The sequence below is a fragment of the Ornithorhynchus anatinus genome, chromosome 11 (assembly GCF_004115215.2).
Source record: "Ornithorhynchus anatinus isolate Pmale09 chromosome 11, mOrnAna1.pri.v4, whole genome shotgun sequence".
NCBI classification, from domain to species: domain Eukaryota; kingdom Metazoa; phylum Chordata; class Mammalia; order Monotremata; family Ornithorhynchidae; genus Ornithorhynchus; species Ornithorhynchus anatinus.
The window spans coordinates 36,884,122-36,906,196 of record NC_041738.1 but is presented as its reverse complement, the minus strand read 5'-3'; the positions used below and the strand labels follow the sequence as shown (position 1 = coordinate 36,906,196).

The 22,075-nt window shown below is 48.7% G+C and overlaps 1 protein-coding gene across 3 annotated transcripts in view; it reads right to left on the bottom strand.

The window, feature by feature from the left end:
- Nucleotides 1-21,431, bottom strand: part of ZNRF1 (zinc and ring finger 1) — a 94,747-nt gene extending 73,316 nt beyond the window's left edge. For all 3 annotated transcript variants that reach the window (XM_029075251.1, XM_029075252.1, XM_029075253.1), the window contains exon 1: nucleotides 20,605-21,431. In XM_029075251.1, coding sequence (XP_028931084.1) covers nucleotides 20,605-21,025 — 421 coding nt within the window. In that variant the 5' untranslated portion in view covers nucleotides 21,026-21,431. The remainder of the gene's footprint in view (nucleotides 1-20,604) is intronic.
- Between the last annotated feature and the right edge of the window lie 644 nt (nucleotides 21,432-22,075).

The following is a 22,075-nucleotide window of genomic DNA, read 5'->3' as shown; positions in this document are numbered from 1 at the left end:
GTGGGATCAAGGTGATGCAAGACTATTGCATCAGTTTCCTTGGTATTCTCCCAACCTCCGTCCTCTCCCAACTTCAAACTATTCCACATGGATCACCTTCTCAGAGTATCACTCAGAACTCACCTCTCCATCCTCAAAATCCTCCACTGGCTTCCCCTCACACCTCCACATCTAACAAAAAACTCTTCAACCAACTCGTCCCATCTTACATATCTGTTCTTCTCACCGGCTACATTCTGGCATGCTCTCTTTGCTCCTCTCTAGTTAATCTTCTAATGGCACTTCACTCTCCCCTCTCTCACATTCATCCCTTTGCTCACACAATTTCCCCGATATGGAACTCCCTTCCAAAATGTGACAAACCAAAATGCTCGCGATATTCGGTGCCTCCCCCAAATCCCAGTTCTTCCAACAAGCTTTCCCTGATGAGTTCCTAGTGCCCCGAGCAATCTCCATCAAGTTATGCACTTCCTTACACCTACCCTGAGCACTTTTGTATCTACATTATTCAACTGTCCATACAATTACTTCCTTAGATTATTCTATCTACCATTTTTTGGGTCTGTCTGCCTCCATTAGAGTGTAAAGCCCCTTGGGAGTAGAGAACATATCACTTCTCTGTTTTGTACTTTCCAAGCACTTAGTACAGTGCACTGGACCCAGTGGGTGGTCGAGAAATACTACCACTTCTAGTCATTTCTAGAACTTCAGTTGTTTCAGAGAACATGAGGAGACAGAGACAGAAAGGGGGGTGAGGGGAAGGGAAGAAAGAGATGTAGTTTCTGTAGATATTCATGGTCTGATAGTGTCAGACTGTGGGGCTGCCCAAATTGGTCCCAAATGAGATTCCACAATGGTGTGTAATTCCAGACAGATGTGCATCAGCAGCAGGCCTGCTGAAAGGATGGATGTCCTTTTACATGTTTTCACAAGCATGTTCTCTCCTTGGCCGTTTCTGCTTGCGGCACCCAAAGGAAGCAAGTGCTTCTCCCGGAGCCAAGAGACATGAATAGCTGCCATTTATAGACTCTGCCTGCAATGTCTATAAATGTCTGAGGAGCAACAGAATAGCCATTTTCTTTCAGTGGGACTTTCACTTGGAAACTCTGAGGCACAAGAAGAAATCCTTTGCCGGAGGGATTATAGGTAGCGAGGATAGTTTCATACTCTGAAGGGAAGCTGGGGGTCTGGCATTTGGAGTGTTCACACTAAGACAATTTCCCTCAAGGTGACTCAGGGGAGAGAAAGCCGCCCTTAGCCCTCTCCCCACTGTATCTGAGGCACTCATCTCAGACCTATTGGGGAATTTGCTTCATTTAGAAAAGTGATGGTCCTGCCCTAGAAAACTATAATAATTGGTCCCTTATTGACTGCAGCAAAGGGTAAATCGGATTATCTTGTGGCTACTTGGCTGGCTGATGAACCTTCTCCATACCATATAATAATAATAATGATAATAATAAAGGTATTTGTTAAGCACTTTGTGCTAGGCAATATTCTAAGCTCTGGGGAAGATACAAGGCAATCAGGTTGGACAAAGTCTTTGTCCACACAGGTTTACAATCTTAATCCCCATTTTTCAGATGAGGTAATAGAGGCACAGACAAGTAAAGTGACTTGCCCAAGGTCACATAGCAGACAAGTGGCAGAACTGAGTCTAGAACCCAGGTCCTTCTGGCTCCCAGGCCGATTCCACGAGGCTACATTACTTCTCCCTTGGTAATTCACCCCAAGCAGGGTAGGGAGATTCAAAAATATTTATTGGAAATACACTGGAAATGCTCCAGCAGGCTCCTCCAGGGTGCTCTTCGAATGCCTGTACCTAAATCCTTCATTTTGACCTTGAAGGCTCCTGCCACCCCACACCAAAGGAGCGAGCTCCCCTCCCAAGACTCGCTTCTTCCAAGAGGGTAGATTCCAGGACTCTCAGGTCACTCCTTTCCCTCCCCAGAAACCAAAACAGATTCCACGTTGCTGAACACTGCAAACCTCTTCCTCCTTCACAGTCACGGCATCATGTAAGAGAAGCAGCGTGGCTCAGTGGAAAGAGCACGGGCTTGGGAGTCAGAGGTCATGGGTTCGAATCCCGGCTCTGTCACTTGTCAGCTGTGTGACCGTGGGCAAGTCACTTCACTTCTCTGGGCCTCAGTTACCTCATCTGTAAAATGGGGATTAAGACTGTGAGCCCCATGTGGAACAACCGGATGACCCTGTATCTACCCCAGTGCTTAGAACAGTGCTCTGCACAAAGTAAGCGCTTAACAAATACCAACATTATTATTATTATGTAGTCCACCTTTTTTGAGTTCTTTTTTTTTGACGATATTAGTTAAGTGCTTACTCTGTGCCAGGCACTCTACTAAGTGCTGGAGTAGATACAAGCTAATCAGGTTGGACACGGTCCCTGTCCCACACAGGGCTTATAGTCTAAATCCCCATTTTACAGATGAGGTAAACGAGGCACAGAGAAGCAAAGTGACTTGTCACAGGTCACACAGCAGACAAGTGGTGGAGCTGGGATTAGAACCCAGGTCCTTCTGACTTCCAGGCCTGTACTCTAACCATTAGGCACACGGCTTTTTATTCTTGTCAATCAATCAAATCATGGTATTTCTTGAGTGCTTACTGTGAGTAGAGAACTGTACTAAGTGCTTGGGAGAGTACAACACAACAGCATGGGCAGACACATTCCCCGCCAACAACTAGCTTACAGTCTAGAGAGGGAGACAGACACTAATAGAAATTACTGATACGTGCATAAGTGCTGTGGTATCGTCAGTGGTACTTAACTGAGCGCTTACTATGTGCAGAGCACTGTACTACTCAGAATGGTGCCCAACACTTAATGATAAGCAAGGCCCTTTCTCTAAAGACTAGATTTGATGTCAAGCCCAGATCTGAGCTGTTTCACACCTGACTTTCAACTAAGGAACATGGAAATCCCCAAATGTAAAACAACCCAGTGAATACAACAGCATCCATGTGGTATTCTCTTCACTGCCACAGCCCAAGGGAGGGGGTGGCTGAATTAATGGAGGTTGATGGTAAAAACAAAGCTCCCACCCAGGGATTTCCCACTGTGAGTCAAGTCTCAAACAATGCCAGGATTGACAAAATGGCCTTGGTGCTGAGCAAGAGAGAGAAGTACTCGAAGATGCAGTCCTTACCCTTGAAGAACCTACAGTCTAATGGGGGAAAGCAAATGGACAGAGATTGATCAAACACCAAAGGGATAGAAAACAGAGATTAAAATATAGGTGGATTAAATAAAGCAATGACAAACATACAAGCACTAAACGTGCTGTAGTGGTTGATGGGAAGCCATAAGGGTAGTAGAAACAGGTGGGAAATTCCCTTTGCTCTTCCCCACTCCCAGCCCCACAGAATTTATGAACATATCTGTAATTTTATTTATTTGTATTGATGTCTGTCTCCCCCTCGCTAGACTATAAGCTCACTGTGGGCAGGGAATGTCACTGTTTGTTATTGTACTGTACTTTCCCAAGCACGTAGTATGGTGCACTGTACACAGTAAATGCTCAATAAATACTACTGAATGAATAAATGAATTCAGGAAATGCCTCTTGGAGGACTGGCCTCGAGCTGGGTTTTCTAATCATTTCTCCGATAAACAGAGACCTAGGCTGAGGATTTTCTTCTCACGAGTCTCCTGATTTGAGGCGAAACTTGGCTACTTTTCCAGGGATTTGCTGGGGGGGGCGGGGGTTATTGTTGTGTTTTGTTTTTTGTTTTAATAGGCTGTTTTTTTTTAAAAAGGGATGGGCCAAATTTGTGGATTTTCCATTCGCCAGACGTGTTACTGCACAGGAGGTCACAGGACTGTACTTTCCAAGGAGAGGGACAACAGCTCATCACCCTACATAGCACATGCCATCCTGGAAGTTTAATACGGAACATTTCTCAGCACATCCAGGTGTGTGGAGAAAGACTTAAAGTGATGGTTGCCATGGTTACTGTTCGCTTCCCGAGCTGTTGGCCCCACAATATGGGATACATGTGACACACATACAGGAAATTTTCTTCCAAGTCAGTTTCTCTGTGATCCTCGGAAAAACGGTGGCTTTCCTGCTCCCTCCACTCACAGTGCCGGTTTGCCTGTCAGCTGTGGAAGCAGGCTGAGGGAAGCTCCTTGAAGGCAGGGAATGTGTCTACCAACTGTACTGAACTCTCCCAATTGCTTAGTACAGTGCTCTGCACCCAGTAAGCACTCAATACATATCACTGATTGACTGACCCAACAAGTCCATGTCACTCTTACTCCTAACTCTGGACTCCTGAAGAACCCCATAACTATTTTACTTAAGGTTCCCTTTCCACAGGCTTCTAAGCCAATGAAGGGTGTCTTTCGGCATCTCACTACTTCCACCTACCTCCTTCTCTAGCATCAGTACTTACAATCCTGAAAAACAGCTTCTCCCAACTCCCTCGAACTCTTCACGCCCAGGAACCACAGGCAAAAAGGAATTTAGGAGGTCCAGACCATCAAAATTACATTAGCAGAGAGGGCAGGCAATCAAGAGTCTCATGTTCTCTTCTGAACTCTGCCCCGGGTCCCAAGGCGAGACACAACTTGTCCTCAATTATAGCTCTCCGGCTATAAGATGGAGGTGTGGAGGTGAGAAGAGTCATTTCTGCCATGAAGACAATCAATGTGTCTTTGAACTCCTTGGATGAAAGGTGCTATATAAATCCTGTCATCACTGACAGGGGGTGCTGAATCGCCACAGAGCATCTTTAAAATACAAAAAAGACTGGATGGAAGACCCCCCCACACCCGGCACACTTTCATTTCATTCCTACGCATAGATGCCAATTCTGTGACGGCCCCCAATATTTTGGAGCTGATGATCTTGTATCTACTCCAGCGCTTAATACAGTGCCTGGAACATAGAAAGCACTTAATGCATTATTTGAAAAAAAAAGAGTTGGGTTCTGCTACTATCCTGGACACTGATACCCATTTCCTGTTTCCACAAGTCACCTTCCCCACATTGGTTCCTGCCGCTAAGTTCTACAGCTCAGATGTTGTACCAGACTTCTCACGAACATGGGAGGGGACTGCATAAAACTCTGGAGCAATTGGAAGGGTCACAGGTTCGGACTGATTCAAGTGGCTTTCCGCAAAATGGCAGCCATGAGGCATCATCATGCCACACTATGTGCGGTCTAAACGCACGTCATCACGTCTGTTGTGGGGTCTGATATTTTGAGAGCTGTCGCTGGCCACCTCAGTCGGGGGGGGGGTGGAGTTCAAGGGGTGGAATCGTTTACTGATATAATCGTTCTCCTTTGAACCCCTCACCTGGGATGGAACACTGGATCAAGAGGCTGGGTTGGTCCCATCTCAGGTAGCTCTGCCAATCACAGGGAGAGACAGGCCTCAGTTCGCCACACTGTGCGCTCATTCATTCATTCAATCATATTTATTGAGCACTTGCTGTGTGCAAAGCACTGTACTGAGCACTTGGGAGTACACTAAAACCAGACACATTCCCTGCCCATAGTGAGCTCACAGTCTACAGCTCAGCCCTGCATACTCCACTCACAGAATTTCACATCAGTAACCTCCACCCACACTATTCTAACATACCCCATGCAAAGGCCCACACTTGGAAGAGATGTTTGGAGTGATTTTCTGCTTTCTTGGTTCTCTAGCTTAGATACACAATCCCCAGGCCTGGTCTGGATGTGAGAAGCTCTGTCTTGATGCCAATACAGCCAAACATCCCCATGACTTACAGGCAGCAGACCTTGGGGCTCTGGTGTGGAAGGGACTGGCTAGCTAGACAACCACTCTGTTGGCAAACCAGCTGTGACAAGTCCAGGAAGGTGAATTTACAAGGCGCTTCTCTTTAACTTACATCTTTCCTTCCTGCTCTCCCAAGGCAATGCAATAGAGAAGCAGCATGGCTTAGTGGAAAGAACATGGGCTTGGGAGTCAAAGACTGTGGGTTCGAATCCAGGCTCCGTCACTTATCAGCTGTATGACTTTGGGCAAGTCACTTAACTTCTCTGTGCCTCAGTTACCTCATCTGTAAAATGGGGATTAAGACTGTGAGCCCCACGTAGGACAACCTGATTACTTGTATCTACCCCAGCACTTAGTACAGTGTTTGGCACATAATAAGTGCTTAACAAATACACTTATTATTATTATTATGATGCAATACAGATGAGGAATGTGGCCTACTGGATACAGCAGAGGCCTGGGAGTCAGAATCCAAGGTCCACTAATTCATTCATTCATTCATTCAATCGCATTTACTGAGCGCTTACTGTGCGCAGAGCACTGTACTAAGCGTTTGGAAAGTACAATTTGATTGTCTGCTGTGTGACCTTGGGCAAGTCATTTTCTTTTTCTGTGCCACAGTTACTCATTTTCTTTTTCTGTGCCACAGTTACCTCATTTGTAAAATAGGATTAAGACTGTGAGCCCCATGTGGGACAGGGACTGTGTCCAATTTGATTAGCTTGTATCTACGTCCGTGCTTAGTACAGTGCCTGGCACATAGTAAGCACCTGAATACCATAAAAAAAAAGAACTAAAAAAAGATGGAAAACCTCAAGGGGTGACTGAAAGAGGAAGAGTTTGAAGTGACTGGCACATAGAAAATGCTTAACAAATACCATATTAAAAAAAATATGTAGGATCGGTCAAAGGAGAGTTTCTTAGAAATTAAATTGCTCCAGGGACAGATGAGACTAGAAAATTTCCCCTTTAGTTTTATACTAATTCAGCTCCTGAAACAAACTGTTGGGGCTGTTGGTTTCATTTCAGCTTCTGAAAGTCTCGGGGCTACTCAACCAGAGAAATACAGCTTATAGCTTTCTATAGAGAACTCTCCATCCCCCTCCCCAACTAAGGGAAAATTTTCTTTTTTTCAGGAGGGTGAGGGAGAAAAAATGGTGAAGGTGGAGGGGTAGGTTCATCTCTGATAGAAACATATCAGAGGAACGTAACCAAATGCTGTGTCATGTCAGTATTCTGGCGCTTTCTTTGCTGACATCAAGTCCTAAATTCAGAGTGCAATAGAGCTAAATAGGTCTGTGCTCACTAAGCTAACTGCAGTGGTGGTGGCCAGGGAAATCGACAGGGGCATTACAAAATCCAAAAGGTCAATTTACTTAAACCTTATTCCAGGCCCCAGGAGTAGAAAAAACAGAGAAACTAAGGAGTAAGCACTCTACCCTAGAATTTTAGATGGGCCTCGATTGGAAAGCCGGGCAAACAACAGGCTGGGGGTTTCTGCATGTGAAAAAAAATCAATTCTGGCCTGTGGAAAAGAACCTGATTCTTTTCACTCAACGTTTTCCCTTTGAGGAATGAGGTTAAAAATATCTGAATCTGGGGTGTGGCCAAAACGAATAAGGTAACCCTCCTGACAAGTGCCCCGAGTTCTAGACAAAGAAAGCTCTAAAAATTTCATAAGAAGGAAACCTGTTTCATCTCCAAAGGGAAGCGGGCAAAACACTTAACCAGAATTCTACCCTGAAACATCTCTAAAGCAGTCGGCCCTGGTACCAAGCATATAGCTACAGTTCAAACAAGCCCAAGTTTTCAGTACCTTCTCTCCTTCCCACTTAGATTGTGAGCCCTATGTGGGACGGGGCAGATTCCTGATTAACTTCTATCTACCCTAGTGTTTAGAACAGTGCTTAGCACACAGCACGTGCTTAAAAAAACCGTAATATTATTATTTTCCAAATTTTGAGAGAGTCATTCTCACTGCACCTTACAGTCTCCTGGCTCCCATCCCTGTCCAAAGTCCTTGGTCAGACACGGGTTGCCTACATGTGCACTCAGCTTGCTTCACCCAACTCAAGCCATGCCTGCAGGTGCTCTATCTTGCAGTGTAATAACAAAGGGAAAAAAAAATCAGACAGGTGCAGACAACGTACCAAGGTTCATTCATTCAATCTCATTTATTGGGCACTTACTGTGTGCAGAGCTCTGTACTAAGCGCTTGGAAAAGTACAATGTAATAGGCACATTCCTGCCCACAATAAGAGAGTCTAGAGGAGCAGGTGTCTTTTCAGCCACATCCACCCATAGATTGGACTTAACCACCGGACAAGTAGCGTGGCCTAGTGAAAAGCAGCGTGGCTCAGTGGAAAGAGCATGGGCTTTGGAGTCAGGGCTCATGAGTTCGAATCCCAGCTCTGCCACTTGTCGGCTGTGTGACTGTGGGCAAGTCACTTCACTTCTCTGTGCCTCAGTTCCCTCATCTGTAAAATGGGGATTAAGACTGTGAGCCCCACGTGGGACAACCTGATTCCCCTATGTCTACCCCAGCGCTTAGAACAGTGCTCGGCACATAGTAAGCGCTTAACAAATACCAACATAAAAGAGCATGGGCCCGGGAGTTAGAGGACCTAGGTTCTAATCCCGGTACCACCACTTACCTAGTGTGTGACCTTGGCCCAGTCACCTAAATTCTCTATGCCTCAGGTCCCTCATCTGCAAAATGGGGATTCGATATTTGTTCTCCCTTCTACTTACTATGAGCTCCAACGTGGGAACTATCTTGCATCTCCCTCAGTGATTAGAACAATGCCTGGAACACAGAAAGCACTTAAATGCCACAATTATTAACTACAGCGCTTCTGCTTCTTCACTTCTTCTGCGTTTGTGCTTCTGGTTGAACTTTACCAAGCACTTAGTACAGTGCAGAGCACTTGGGAGCACTCAAAAAATACCATTACTACTATCATGCTATTTCATGAATCCACCGCGTCCCCACCACCCCTATTCTGCTCCTCATCCCCTCAGAGTTGGATAGTCATTATTTTTTAATGGTATTTGTAAAGGGTTTACTATGTCTACATATCTGTAATTTTATTTATCTATATTGACATCTCTCTCTCCCACTCCAAACTGTAAGTGCATTGTGGAGAGGGAATACGTCTGTTTATTGTTGTACTGTACTCTCCCAAGTACTTAATACAGTGCTCTGCACACAGCAAGCGCTCAATAAATACAGCTGAATGAATGAATATGTGCCAGGCACTGTACTAAGCGCTGGGACAGATACAAGCTAATCAGGTTGGACACAGTCCATTTTCCACATGGGGCTCACAGTCATAATCCCCATTTTACAGATGAGGTCACTGAGGCTCAGAAAAGTTAAGTGATTTGCCCAAAGTCCCACAGGAGACAAGCAGAGGACCTGGGATTAGACTCAGGTTCTTCTGACTCCCAGGTCAGAGCTCTATCCACTAGGCCATGATGCTTCTCTGAGATTTTCTAACAGCCTCGTCATAAAGCCCCCCAGCCCAAGTACTTCACAGTGTCCTGCACCCTAGCCATCAATCCATTTCAACCCAGTGGGACAGAGCTAAGCAAGCCACTAGCACTATAATGCATTCCCCTCTGCAGGTTCCCCAACCTAAAGTCTACACTGGAGACATCAACAGCCTAGAGCTCCTCCCTGTTCCCTCTACCCTATTTATTGATGCACATATCATCTGTCTGCATTGCCATTCATCACCCCCCAATTCTTCTTCCTTAAAATGCAAATTCCTAATCACTGGCACCACCTGTCTTCATCAGCTGCCTGCCTCTTACCTACTGATTCACTCCTGCTATGCTCCAGTTTAACATTCCTTACTCCCAGTAAGCCGTGTTCATAATGTACCTTGCTCGCAACTCTCCCATCTCCACCTCATGGCTCAGGGCTTTCTAGCCCCTGCAGTCCACTAAATTACGTCCCCCTCTATCTTCAAGTCCTTTCTAAAAAGTCACCTCCTGCAACAGGTGAGCCCTAACAACTTTTCCACCAGCTTGGTTTTCCCACAGCTTGGTTTTCCCACCCCTTCCGCCACCTCAACCGGCAGGTGACTATCTGTTTATTATTTTTTTTTGTTTATATCATGTACACTTTCTTTTATTCTTTTACATTTGGCAATTTGTGTCCCCACAAAAGCCCCACTTAAAAATAAACTCCTTGAGGATATAAAAATAAACTCCTGCAGGTCCTCATTGAATCCTGTCAGTGATGATAGAGGGTCTAAATGGCCACCATTCCTAAGGCACTCAGGTATTGCTGTAATTGGAACTAAACAAATGGATGAGTCCCTTTGATTGCTAAAACTGATAGCTGTCATTCTCAAGGTCCCTCATCTGTAAAATGAGGATTAAAACTATGAGGCCTATGTGGGGCAAGGACTGTGTCCAACAGGATTTGCTCGTATCCACTCCAGGACTAAGTAAAATGCCTGGCATATAGTAAGAGGTTAAAAAATACCATTAAAAATTGATATAAATAAATGTTTAGATTGAAGTCCTATAGGGTTGGACCTGATGAAATGTACCTCCACTTTCAAAGTTCCTGGGGACTGTAGGAGTTAATTAACCGATGCTTCCCTCCCCTCTCCAGCTGTGGGAGCACGTTCCCACCCCCCACCCCCCACCTACCCCCATTCCCAGAATGGACCCTTACAACATTTGAAACTCTGCAGAAACACTTAAAGTTCCATGGTCTTGGCCAGGGGCATCTTCACTTCTCCCTTTAAGGGCTCTGACTCTTGGACTGATTAGTTTGAAGCTTCATCATCAGTGTTTTTTGCTGAAGACTTGTTACTTTTATTTTTTTAGGTGCATGGTATTCCCCTACCCCGGGCTTGTAAAGTGCTTGTAAAGTAGATTGTAAAGTGCTTGAGGGCAGGGATCGTTTCAACTAGCTTTTACTGTCAATTCTCCTAACATCTCATACAGTGCTCTGCACATGATAATGTGCTTAATGAAAGAATAAAAGATTTGTGATAACGATGAGGGAATTAACGTTAATGTGATCAATGTTGGCTTGAGGTGCGCCTTCTGTGTGCATCTGAGCAAAGGGACTTAAAGATAGGAAAACTACAGCCATCTGGCAGAGCATGATTAGGATGAGGCAAGGTATAATTTCCAGAGGAAAAACGTGCTGGGAGCCTGGTAAACACAGAAAATTCATCTAAACCACATCAGAAACAAAGGATTAGTGAACGCTCAGGTCATGTGAGATAAGAAGTTTGGGCCACGTCCTTAGTGCAGTGGAGGGGAGGCTGGAAGCTCCTCGTGGGCAGGGAATGTGCCTAATTACAATAATAATAATAATAATAGTGGTATTTATTAAGCGCTTACTATGTGTCAAGCACTGTTCTAAGCGCAGGGGTAGATACAAAGTAATCAGGTTGTCCCACGTGAGGCTCTCAGTCTTAATCCCCATTTTACAGATAAGGTAACTGAGGCACCGAGAAGTGAAGTGACTTGCCCAAAGTCACACAACTGACAGGTGGCGGAGCCGGGATTAGAACCAATGCCTACCAACTCTGTTATGGTGTACTCCCAAGCATTTAGTACAGGGCTCTGCCCACACTGATTCACTGATTGATAGGTTCCCAACAGAATCTTAAATTCCACCAACCCTTTGCTGGGGGTGTGGGACTGGAGGGAGGTGTACATGTTCTACCATCCCAAACAATGGAGTAATAAGGGAGGACACACAAAAATGCCCAGGAAACCCCCCCTAAAAACTCTTCAGAGTTCCTTGATGCAGAATATTTGAATTTGGAAGGCCAACCCTCGAATCAAAAACGCATGCTACATTTGCCCAAAAAACCCAATTGATAATCCAGCCCCCCAGATAGACTTTAGCCTCAATTATTTACACTTTAAGCATATTACCTTTAGGATTTCATTCATTCAATAGTATTTATTGAGCACTTACTATGTGCAGAGCACTGTACTAAGCGCATGGAAGGTATAATTCGGCAACAGATAGAGACAATCCCTGCCCAGTGACGGGCTCACAGTCTAAGTGGGGGAGGATTTGAAATACCCAGCTAATTACCATCAAGGTATACTTGAATAATCTGGATAATGTGTTAGGATATACCCGTGTACAGGAGGATTTATGCAACCAACTCCAGTATAAATCAAAGGGTGGCTCCCCCTCTAGCTCGTTGTGGGCAGGGAATGTGTGTTTATTGTTGTCTTGTACTCTCCCAAGTGCTTAGCACAGTGCTCAATAAATACGACTGACTGATCCACCCACCAGTTGGAACTCCAGTGTCTCCTAACCAAGCTCCTTATTAAATCACAGAGGAAGTCGGCGATAGAGATGCTATTAGCCCTGTGGACTGCTTGGTTCACGTCTATCCTCTTGAACAGACCCTTCTTATGGAAAGAAAACAGGGAGAATATGACTTCCTGGCAAACATTTTCCTTCGACAAGCTACAGGTTCCCCAGGCCAAAGTGGTATCTGGTGGAAGAAAAAAAAGGAGATTTTTGGAAAGGCTTTCCGTCTGCCTTATAAAGCCCCCTAAAGACCGAGCTATCGGTTCATTTGGCCTCATGGCTGAGGATGCATGAGGCACGATTCGACACAGCGAAAGCCCTTCTGCAGCACTGGCAGCGAGAGAGGCAGATGTGACTCAGAAGACAGATCAGGAGTAAGGTAACTGCAGAAGCCAAAGGGATATTTCAACAGTTACCTTCTGTCCAGAACAAGACATTAAATCCTGACATAGAAACCTCAACTAGCAAACCCAAACCCCCTCCAACAAAGAATGCCCCCCTCAAAGTCAGCCACTGGTATAGATCTAACCACCTGCTTTGGGTTTGAGGAATGTACTTGTACACAGGTTAACAGGACAGACAGACCAAACCCCATTTACTTCAAAAAAGACCAAAAAATGGAGCTTCTCAGTCACCTGAGAAACAGCACGGCCTGGTGGATAGAGCACGGGCCTGGAAATCAGAGGGACCTGGGCTCTAATCCCAGCTCTGCCACTTGTCTGCTGTGTGACCTTGGGCAAGACATTTCACTTCTTTGTTCCTCCATTACCTCATTTTCTGTAAATGGGGATTAAGACTGTGAGCCCTGATAATAATAATTGTGGTATATGTTAAGTGTTTACTATATTCCAAGCACTATCCTAAGCGCCGGGGTGGATACAAATAAATCGGGTTGGACACAGTACCGGTCCCATGTAGGGCTCACAGTCTCAATCCCCATTTTACAGATGAGGTCACTGAGGGACAGAGAAGTGAAGTGACTGGCCCAAAGTCACCCAGACACGTGGCAGAGCCGGGATTAGAAGCCATGACCTTCTGATTCCCCAGCCTGTGTTCTATCCACTATGCCACGCTGCTTCCCTTCTATGTGGCACAGGGACTGTGTCTGACCTGATTAGCTTCTATCTACCCCAGTGCTTAGTACAATGTCTGGCACATAGTAAGCGCTTAACAAATCCATAAAAGGAGACCAAAAAAATCCCTGCAAATCTCTAAAAGCTCTAACAGTAATCAAGACTCCATCTCCTTGCCGCCTCAAACTCTTCCTACTGCCATCCCCCTGACCATGTTCACGGAAGCTTCCATCAAACTCCTGCCCAAAGAGGGAGGTGGATACCCCAGGTGGGTTCTATTACAGTCCCAGGTGAGCCCAGCACTCAATTTCTTTCTTTTTCACGATGATCATCTTCACTGGGTCTCAGTTAGCCCTGCCCTTTAAGCAACTTGCTTAAAGATCTGAGATAAGCTCCCCAACAAATGGTTTATTTCTTTTACTCGGGGAATTTAACAAGCACTTACTTTGACCTAAGCGCTGGAGGCACATACGAGATATACCAATCTGACGGGTCCCATGTGGGTTTCATAGTAAAAGAGGTAGGAAGATCCAGGATCTTGCAGCTTATCTCAATTTTAAAGAAGAAGAAACTGAGGCCCAGAGAGCTTAAGTGACTTGTCCAAAGTCACACAACAAGCCAATGGCAGAGCTGGGACTAGAACCTAGGTCTCCTGATTCAGGACAAAGAAAAGTATGTGGTGGGGAGAGGTGAGGAAGAAAACAGAATTGAAAATTGAGGCAGCTCTTCCACCCACACCTGAAGCCCACTCCTCCCCTTTCTACAAACATCAGAAGGCAAGACTATGTCTCCTGCAGTGTAGAGTCTGGCGTCCAAGCCCTCCTGGGTCCTCTGCAAGTGGCTGCTGGTCATTTTGCCCCTAGTACCCTGTGACCCTTCCGCCCCTAGGCTATTCTACAAACACGAGATCTTAGGTGACAGATGACTCATAGCCCAATCAGTAGGAGATGGAAAAGTGATGGGAACAGAGATTTACATTTATAGCATCAAAAGGCTTTGGGGGGAAGGGGGCTGCGGGGAGAAGGTTTTAGTCCTTTTGCAACTGTAATCCACAAATAGAACTAGTAATCTGAGTTTTCCTGGAAGAATGTACTTAAACCGGAAGCTGGGAGAACCAGGAGCATTTCCCATAAGACTGTCATCACTATCTAGATTCGGTGAAGACCTTAGCCTTAGTATTGGTTTATAAAAAATGTCAGTTTCTATTATTTGCAGTTGAATGTTATGTCATTCTCGGTTTTTTAAATGGAGTCTAAAGCTTGACTTAGGATCAAATTCAAGTGGCTTTCCAGTTTAAATTGTGGCCGAATCCTGAGAAAAACGGAATTTGGAAGTTGTTTTTCTTTTAACTCAGAGGCATACAAACCTTCCACAAGGCAAACAATGAAGTTTAAAAACTTGGCAGGCCTAACGTCAATTACTTGCCACACAAGGCTCTTCTAACTCTGTGGCAACCTTTCAGAGCCCACCAAATGACAAAAAACTGGAGTCCCCCAACTCTCCAACAGACTCCCAAATGTTCTCTAGATTGTGACCCGTACCCCAGCTGACTCCGTGGTGCCTTCTGCCTGCTTGGGATCAGGGACGCTGGGTTTCTCTTTTTCACTTTTGTCACACATTGAGGAGCGGCCTGGATCTCATCTGCTGCATTTGGAAGTGAACGGTGGAGAAGGTTTCTTCCAAGAAAGGAGGCATGACAGCAGATGATCACGCCCCAGAACATTAAGGATGAGGCACCTGGCTCTCTGATCCACCTCAGAGAAAGCTGCCAGGGCGCCCTGATCACGGGTCTTATTATCAGATGCAGGGTGATGATAAGAACAGGAAAAACAAAACAACTTATGAACTCCGGCGTGGTAGCCTATCTGGGGCCTGATGTGTACCTGTAATATTTCAGGAGATGGAGCATAAGTCACCTTGAATCAGCCACGGTTTGACCACACAACAGGCGGTGACGAAAGTTTGGATTTTCCTGATACGACGTATGCGTGGGGGAATGTGATTAGGGCATGTGGACTATGAGATTCAGTGACCAGTCATTTCACAATGGCATGTGGAAAATGCAGGCAGCCTACCGGGCCACACCTCTGTGACTGCTTCCCACACCTACGGTCCGGAATTCCTCTGGGACAAACAGAACTGCTTCAAAAAGAGGGAGGCAAAGCCCCGGCCATCCCAACTCCCTCATCCCATCCCATCCCTCATAATGGTATGATTACCATTCCACGACAGCCTTAGAATGGCATGAACAGTCATTTTAGTTTCAGTCTCCCCCAGGAAGATTTAGGGCACAGGTCCATCAGTGGGGTAAACCCTGCCATTTTGGAGGACTGCCTTCTCAGGGAACTGTGAAGCTCCAAATTGCCATGGGAGGCCAACGCACTTTCCGAAGGTCCTTCCACAACAGGGTACCTTTTCTGCCACCCAAGTCACCCCGCAGAGCTTGCAGTGGCCCACACTGCCCTCTTTTCCTTTTCTCCCACTCCCTTCTGCGTCGTCCTCACTCGCTCCCTTCACTCACCACGCCCTCAGCCCTCACGTACCTATCCGTAATTTATTTCTATTAATGTCTGTCTCCCCCTCCAGACCGCAAGCTCTCTGTGGGCAGGGAAGGGGTCTGTTATACTGTTGTGTTGTACTCTCCCAAGGGCTTAGTACAGTAAACGCTCAGTAAACACGATGGATTGATAGTAAGAATTCTGTTTCCATTGAGGTTTCCAGGTGTCCGGCCTCTTTCCCAACACTTGAGGAGCTCCAGCTCTTCCCTGCCTCCTCCTTTCCTAGTCACACTGCAGTTCCTTCCCAAACTCTTTCCCCCACCACTTGAAGTCTGGGAGAACAAATGTTCAGGTCTCATTCTGAGTGGTCTGGAACTCTTTTTCCCCTCTTTTGTAAGGTTAGAGAAGAAAGGGGGAGTCAGAGCATATCCAGTTGCTGGGCTCCAGGAGGTTAAACATAACAACCAATGAGGTGGAAGGGCTGCAATGTGACATGCTCATCTCACATGAACGGGAAAAATTAATCGATTCGAACAAAGGAATGACTCCCCCGCAAGATTGGAATGCTCCAGTGTTCTCGGTAATCCCCTGTTTCAGCAACTCTCCATGCGACTCCCTCATTTAGCTGTGACGAGGACTCAAGGAAAGTCAAACCTTCCAATGTCAGAGTTCCTCTCCAGTCACCGAGGCTTCACAGCTGGAGTGTCTGCAATTTTGGCATCAAATTGCAAATTCTTAACTCTAGCAAGCACAGGGCACTGACGAAGTGGGGCGCTGGAGGAGGGGACATCTCCAGATGTTCCCTGATTTTTCTACCGAGAAGGAGGCAGGGTTGCAGGCGATTTAATGCGTGAATTTCTTTGCTTTACCCGAGATTCCATTTTAACCCCTGAAGAAGAATCCACACGTTTGGAAGAACACACGTCTCTGAACTTGGACTTTCAAGGATGTTTCTTAATAGATGTCTGACCTACCGAGTTTAGCTCATCACCAGCCGGGATACTGATATCCGGAAGGAAGAGAGAAATTATAGACAAAATACTTAAAACTGGGGAGCCTGACTGGTTCTGGAGGAGGTTTGATACGAAAATCTGCCACCATCTCTCACACAGTGGGCCTCAAGCAAAATCTGGAGGAACCACCGTGCCTCTTGTCCCATGGTTTATCCAGGGATAGGAACCCAGGATTAGGCAGGTCACGAGCACACCAGGACCCCCAGGAGGCCAGTTTGTGGGGGGAGACAGTTCAGAGTAAGGACAATGTCCTATGAAGGATCATTCAAGCTTTGTTTTCTTACTTTAGTCACTGCTTCCTTAAACTTATGTCATCAACTGAAATTCCCAGCAAGTTTCCTTTCTAACCAGTAGCTGGGACAGGGGTGTGAGTGGAGAAGAGAACAGTAGAGGGAAATCCAAGCTATTCCCAGAAAAAAAAACAAACCACCTAACCTATTTCACAACCTCTCAAATGCAAAAACCATCATTAGATTGCAGAAATTCAATGACTTCTTTGGGGGGGAGGGAAACCTCTTTTACTGAATACAGAGTCTCAACTGGTCCAAAGGAGTCCAAATAAGCAAGTACCTCCCTCTTGCACATTCCCTCCTTCCAAGGAATAAAGGCTTTCAGTCCAGGCTCAGATCAGCAAAGGGTAGTTCCACACACTCCCCAGTAAGTATTTGACAAGAACCTGAGCTAGCTTCATCAGTCTAGCAGACAGACTTTACCACCATCACCCCACCCCACCCCCTAGGCCACCTTTCCTATTACCTCTTTTCTCTCCCACCCTACTCCTTCGGCTCCCTTCAGGGCCCTTACCATCTGCCAGTTATCTGGCTGGGGAACTCCCCCCCATCACCTTCCTGCTGAGGGTCTTTCACCAAAAGGAAACAAGATTCATTCTTTTAGCTGCATTCCTGCCTCCTCTTTCTCCTTTTTATCTGCCGAAATTTCCACAGTTGAATCAGATCTAACCCAGCTTCCCCTAGACAGGCTGTAGAGCCAGATTAAAAAACAAAAACAAAAAAACAGTTTAAAGCAAAACCCCACACCAGTCCTCTCCCCACTATCCTCCCAACGCAGAAGTCATTAGTGGATTCCACAGACAATTCTACCTCTTCTGAATTAAGAACACCTTCTGAACCCGGGCACAGTATCCTCTCTTCAAAAGACATTTTTACAAGCAGATTTGACTCAGTTTAGGAACCCCTCATTTCCCTCTCCACCCAACCACAAGAGAATGCCGATTCACAGCAAATTCAGTCACTATCCTCCTACTGAGGTACAGATGGAGAAGCTGAGAAAATATTAAACCCAAACTACTGCACTAGTGATGACCAGAACCCAGCCCCACTGAGCTCATGCTGAGACCTGCAATCCTGTAAGCCACCCCAGTCCCCGGCAGGAGGGCGAAGAGCCCTAAACTGCTCCGATTTCAATAAAACAAGGTGGGTCAGAGGTGCCTGGAAGTGTGTCGGGGCAAGTGGCCCTTCCAAGGGCAGAGTGCGAGGGCCCACATAAGCTGCACCTGCCTCTCCCCATAGCTAACTCAGACCCCTCCTTACGGCTTCTCTGGGAGGCTGTGGGTGACTAGAGCTAGGATCCTTCTCTCTGCTCACCTGAAGCTCGACAACGCTGCAGTGACGGGAGGCAAACAGCTGAGGTGACCTCCTTAGAAACTGAGAACTTGATAAACCTCTTCCTCCTACAAAGACGGCAAACTTAAGAAGACAGAGAGGCTGCCAGGCTGAAGGTCTTGCTCTGCCTATCCCAACAGGTGAAAACAGGTGACATTCAATCGTATTTAGCGAGTGCTTCTTTGTGCGAAACACTGTACTAAACGCACGGGAAAGTACACTAACGGAGCTGGTGCATACATTCCCTGTCCACAAGGAGCTTACAAGCCCTACATGCTTCAACTCTCTGGCACCCTCTTCACCAAGAGCCAAACCTTGCCAGTCACGTAATCCCTTCACTATCACCCTCTCGCCCCACGGAGGGGCAGTTCCAGGTTGGTCGGTCAGTCGTATTTATTGGGTGCTTACTGTGTGCAGAGCACTGTACTGGGCTAGAGAAGCTGCATGGTTTGGTGGAAAGAGCAGAGGCTTGGGAGTCAGAGAATGTGGATTCTAATCCTAGCTCCGCCACTTGTCTGCTGTGTGACCCTGGGCAAGCCACTTCACTTCTCTATGCCTCAGTTATCTCATGTGTAAAATGGGGATTAAGACTGTGAGCCCCACGTGGGACAACCTGATTACCTCGGCTCTACCCACCCCCCCACGCCCTTAGAACAGTGCTTGGCACATAGCCCTTAGAGCAGTGCTTGGCACATAGTAAGTGCTTAACAAATACCAGAATTATTATTATGCTTGGGAGAGTACAATATAATGGACATATTCCCTGCCCACAACGGATTTACAGTCTAGAGAGTCACATGCAATGTGCCCCCCCCCCCCCCCCCCGCCTGTCTTGCCCAAGAACTGGCTAAGGGCCAGTTTCCTCATCAGTAAAATGGGGATTAAAACTGTGAGCCCCACTTGGGACAACCTGATTACTTTGTCTCTACCCCAGTGCTCAAAACAGTGCTTGGCACATAGTAAGCACTTAAATACCAGAATTATCACTGTGCTTGGCAGAGTACAACGTAACAGATACAATCAGCATGGCTTGGTGGAAAGAGCACGGGCCTGGGAGTCAGAGGTCATGGGTTCTAATCCCAGCTCCGCCTCTTGCCAGCCGTGTGACCCTGGGTGAGTCACTTAATTTCTCTTGGCCTCAGTTCCCTCATCTGTAAAATGGGCATGGAGACCGTGAGCCCCACGTGGGCCAACCTGATGACCTTGTATCTATCCCGGCGCTTAGAACACTGCTCGGCACATAGTATGTGCTTCGCCAAGACCACCAGCACAATCTCTGCCCACAATGAGCTTACGGTGCGGAGAGTCTCGTGCAGCGTGGGCCTCCCTCCCCTCGCCCAAGAACCGGCAAGGGGCCAAGCTCATTTCATGCCGACGGGCAGACCCTGATCGTCCTCCCTTCTTTAGAGAAGCAGCGTGGCTCGGTGGAAAGAGCCCGGGCTTGGGAGTCAGAGGTCATGGGTTCTCATCCCGGCTGTGCCGCCTGTCAGCTGTGTGACTTTGGGCGAGTCCCTTAACTTCTCTGTGCCTCAGTTACCTCATCTGTAAAATGGGGATGGAGACCGTGAGCCCCAGGTGGGACACCCCGATGACCTTGTATCCCCTTCCAGCGCTCAGAACAGTACTCGGCACATAGTACGTGCTTCACCAAGACCACCACCACAATCCCTGCCCACAACGAGCTTACCGTGCGGAGAGTCTCGTGCAGCGTGGGCCTCCCTCCCCTCGCCCAAGAACCGGCAAGGGGACAAGCTCGTTTCATGCCGACGGGCAGACCCTGATCGTCCTCCCTTCTATTGAGAAGCAGCGTGGCTCGGTGGAAAGAGCCCGGGCTTGGGAGTCAGAGGTCATGGGTTCTCAACCCGGCTCCGCCGCTTATCAGCTGGGTCACTTAACTTCCCTGTGCCTCAGTTCCCTCACCTGTCAAATGGGGATGGAGACCCGCGAGCCCCACGCGGGCCAACCTGAGGACCCCGGGATCCACCCCAGCGCCGAGAACGGTGCTGGGCACAGAGGGAGCGTTTGGCTCGGTGGAAAGAGCCCGGGCTTGGGAGGCAGAGGTCATGGGTTCTCATCCCAGCCGCTTGTCAGCTGGGTGACTGTGGGCGAGTCCCTTCACTTCTCTGTGCCTCAGCGACCTCATCCGCAAAATGGGGATGAAGACCGTGAGCCCCACGTGGGCCATCCCGATGGCCCCGTCCCTCCCCCGACGCTTAGCGCAGTGCCCTGCACATAGTAAGCGCCTAACAGATACCAACGTTACCCTTAACGGATCCCCACCTCCCCGGGCCTCCCCCCGCCGCGAAAAAACACCAACTCACCGCTGTGTGAGCTGAACCACCGGGGCGCGATGTGCAGAGGTAGCGCGTCGGCCAGCGAGGCCCTGGAGCCCAGGTAGAGCATCCCGTCTCTATGGTGACCGCCGCCCGTCTCCTGGTAACCGTTGCCAGGGGCGAAGGACGGGTCGGGCCCGGTCCCTCCGCCGCCGGCCCGCTCGGCATCCCCGGCCCCGCGGTTGGCCGGGCTGTAGAGGCCGAAGGGCACCGGGCCGGCCGGGCCGGGGTCCATGCCCATGCCGGCCACCGAGCTCACCGACCGGCTGCGCAGCCCCATGGCCCCGCCGCCCGCCCGGTAAGGCCCGAAGGAGGGAGGCCCTCCCGGAGGAGGCACGGCGCTGTCGTCGCTGGAGACGCCGGGGAAGGGACCTCGGGAGCGGGCCGCCGTGCTCTGCTTGCCCCCCATGGCCCCGGCCCCCGGGGGGGGGGGGGGGGGGTGGGAAGACCCGGACCCTGCCCCCTCCCTGCCCACCGAACACGACGGCCTGAGACCACTTTAGGGGGGGCAGGGGGAGCACCACCCTGTGCGAGCCGGTCCTGCCACCATCAACCGGGGGGGGGGGGACGACGGGACGGGACGGATGCAGATGATTTAAAAAAAAAGGCAAAACCAAGCCGGGCCACACCAAAGGGAGGATGGAGAGCTAAGGCAGGGCAGCGATGGGAGGCGGCGGGAGCATGTTCCCCCGAGCCAAGGACCGGACGCAACAGGCCACCCCGGATCTCATCGACCGGCCGGCCCCCGAGGGCGGCTGCTGCTTTTTTTCTTTCTTTCTTTCTTCCTTTTTTTTCTCTTTCTTTCTTTCTTTCTTTCTTCCCCCCTCCCCCCCCTCCCACCCCACCCCCGGCCCTCGTCCGGGCGGCGGCGGCTGGAGGTCTGCGCCGCGGTCCGTCCGGCCGGCTGGTCCACCCGCTCCGCCTCCCCGGCTCCCGGCGGGGCCCAGCGCGGCCGAGACAATAGAGGGCGGCAGAGCGCAGGCGCCGACCCGCCAGGACACGCCCACTTTTAACCCCTTAACTCCCGCCCGGCCTCGGGGGGGGGGGGGGGGGCCTGGCCACCCGCTTCCTTGGCCGTCCTCCTCCTCCTCCTCCTCTCTCTTTGTCTCTGCAGAGACAATGGGGCCCGACTGGGTTCCCCCCACCCCGTCCCAACCGTTAAATGCCCCCCCCGGCTGACGTCGCCCCCTGGTGGATGCCGGCGGTATTGTCCACAACCGCCCCGGCTGACGTCGCCCCCTGGTGGCTGCGGGTGGTATCGTCCGCAACCGCTATAAGTGCCCCCCCCGGCTGACGTCGCTCCCTGGTGGATGCAAGTGGTATTGTCCGCAACCGCTATAAGTGCCCCCCCCGCCCCGGCTGACGTCGCTCCCGGTGGATGCAGGTGGTATTGTCCACAACCGCTATAAGTGCCCCCCCCCGGCTGACGTCGTCCCCTGCTGGATGCGGTTGGTATTGC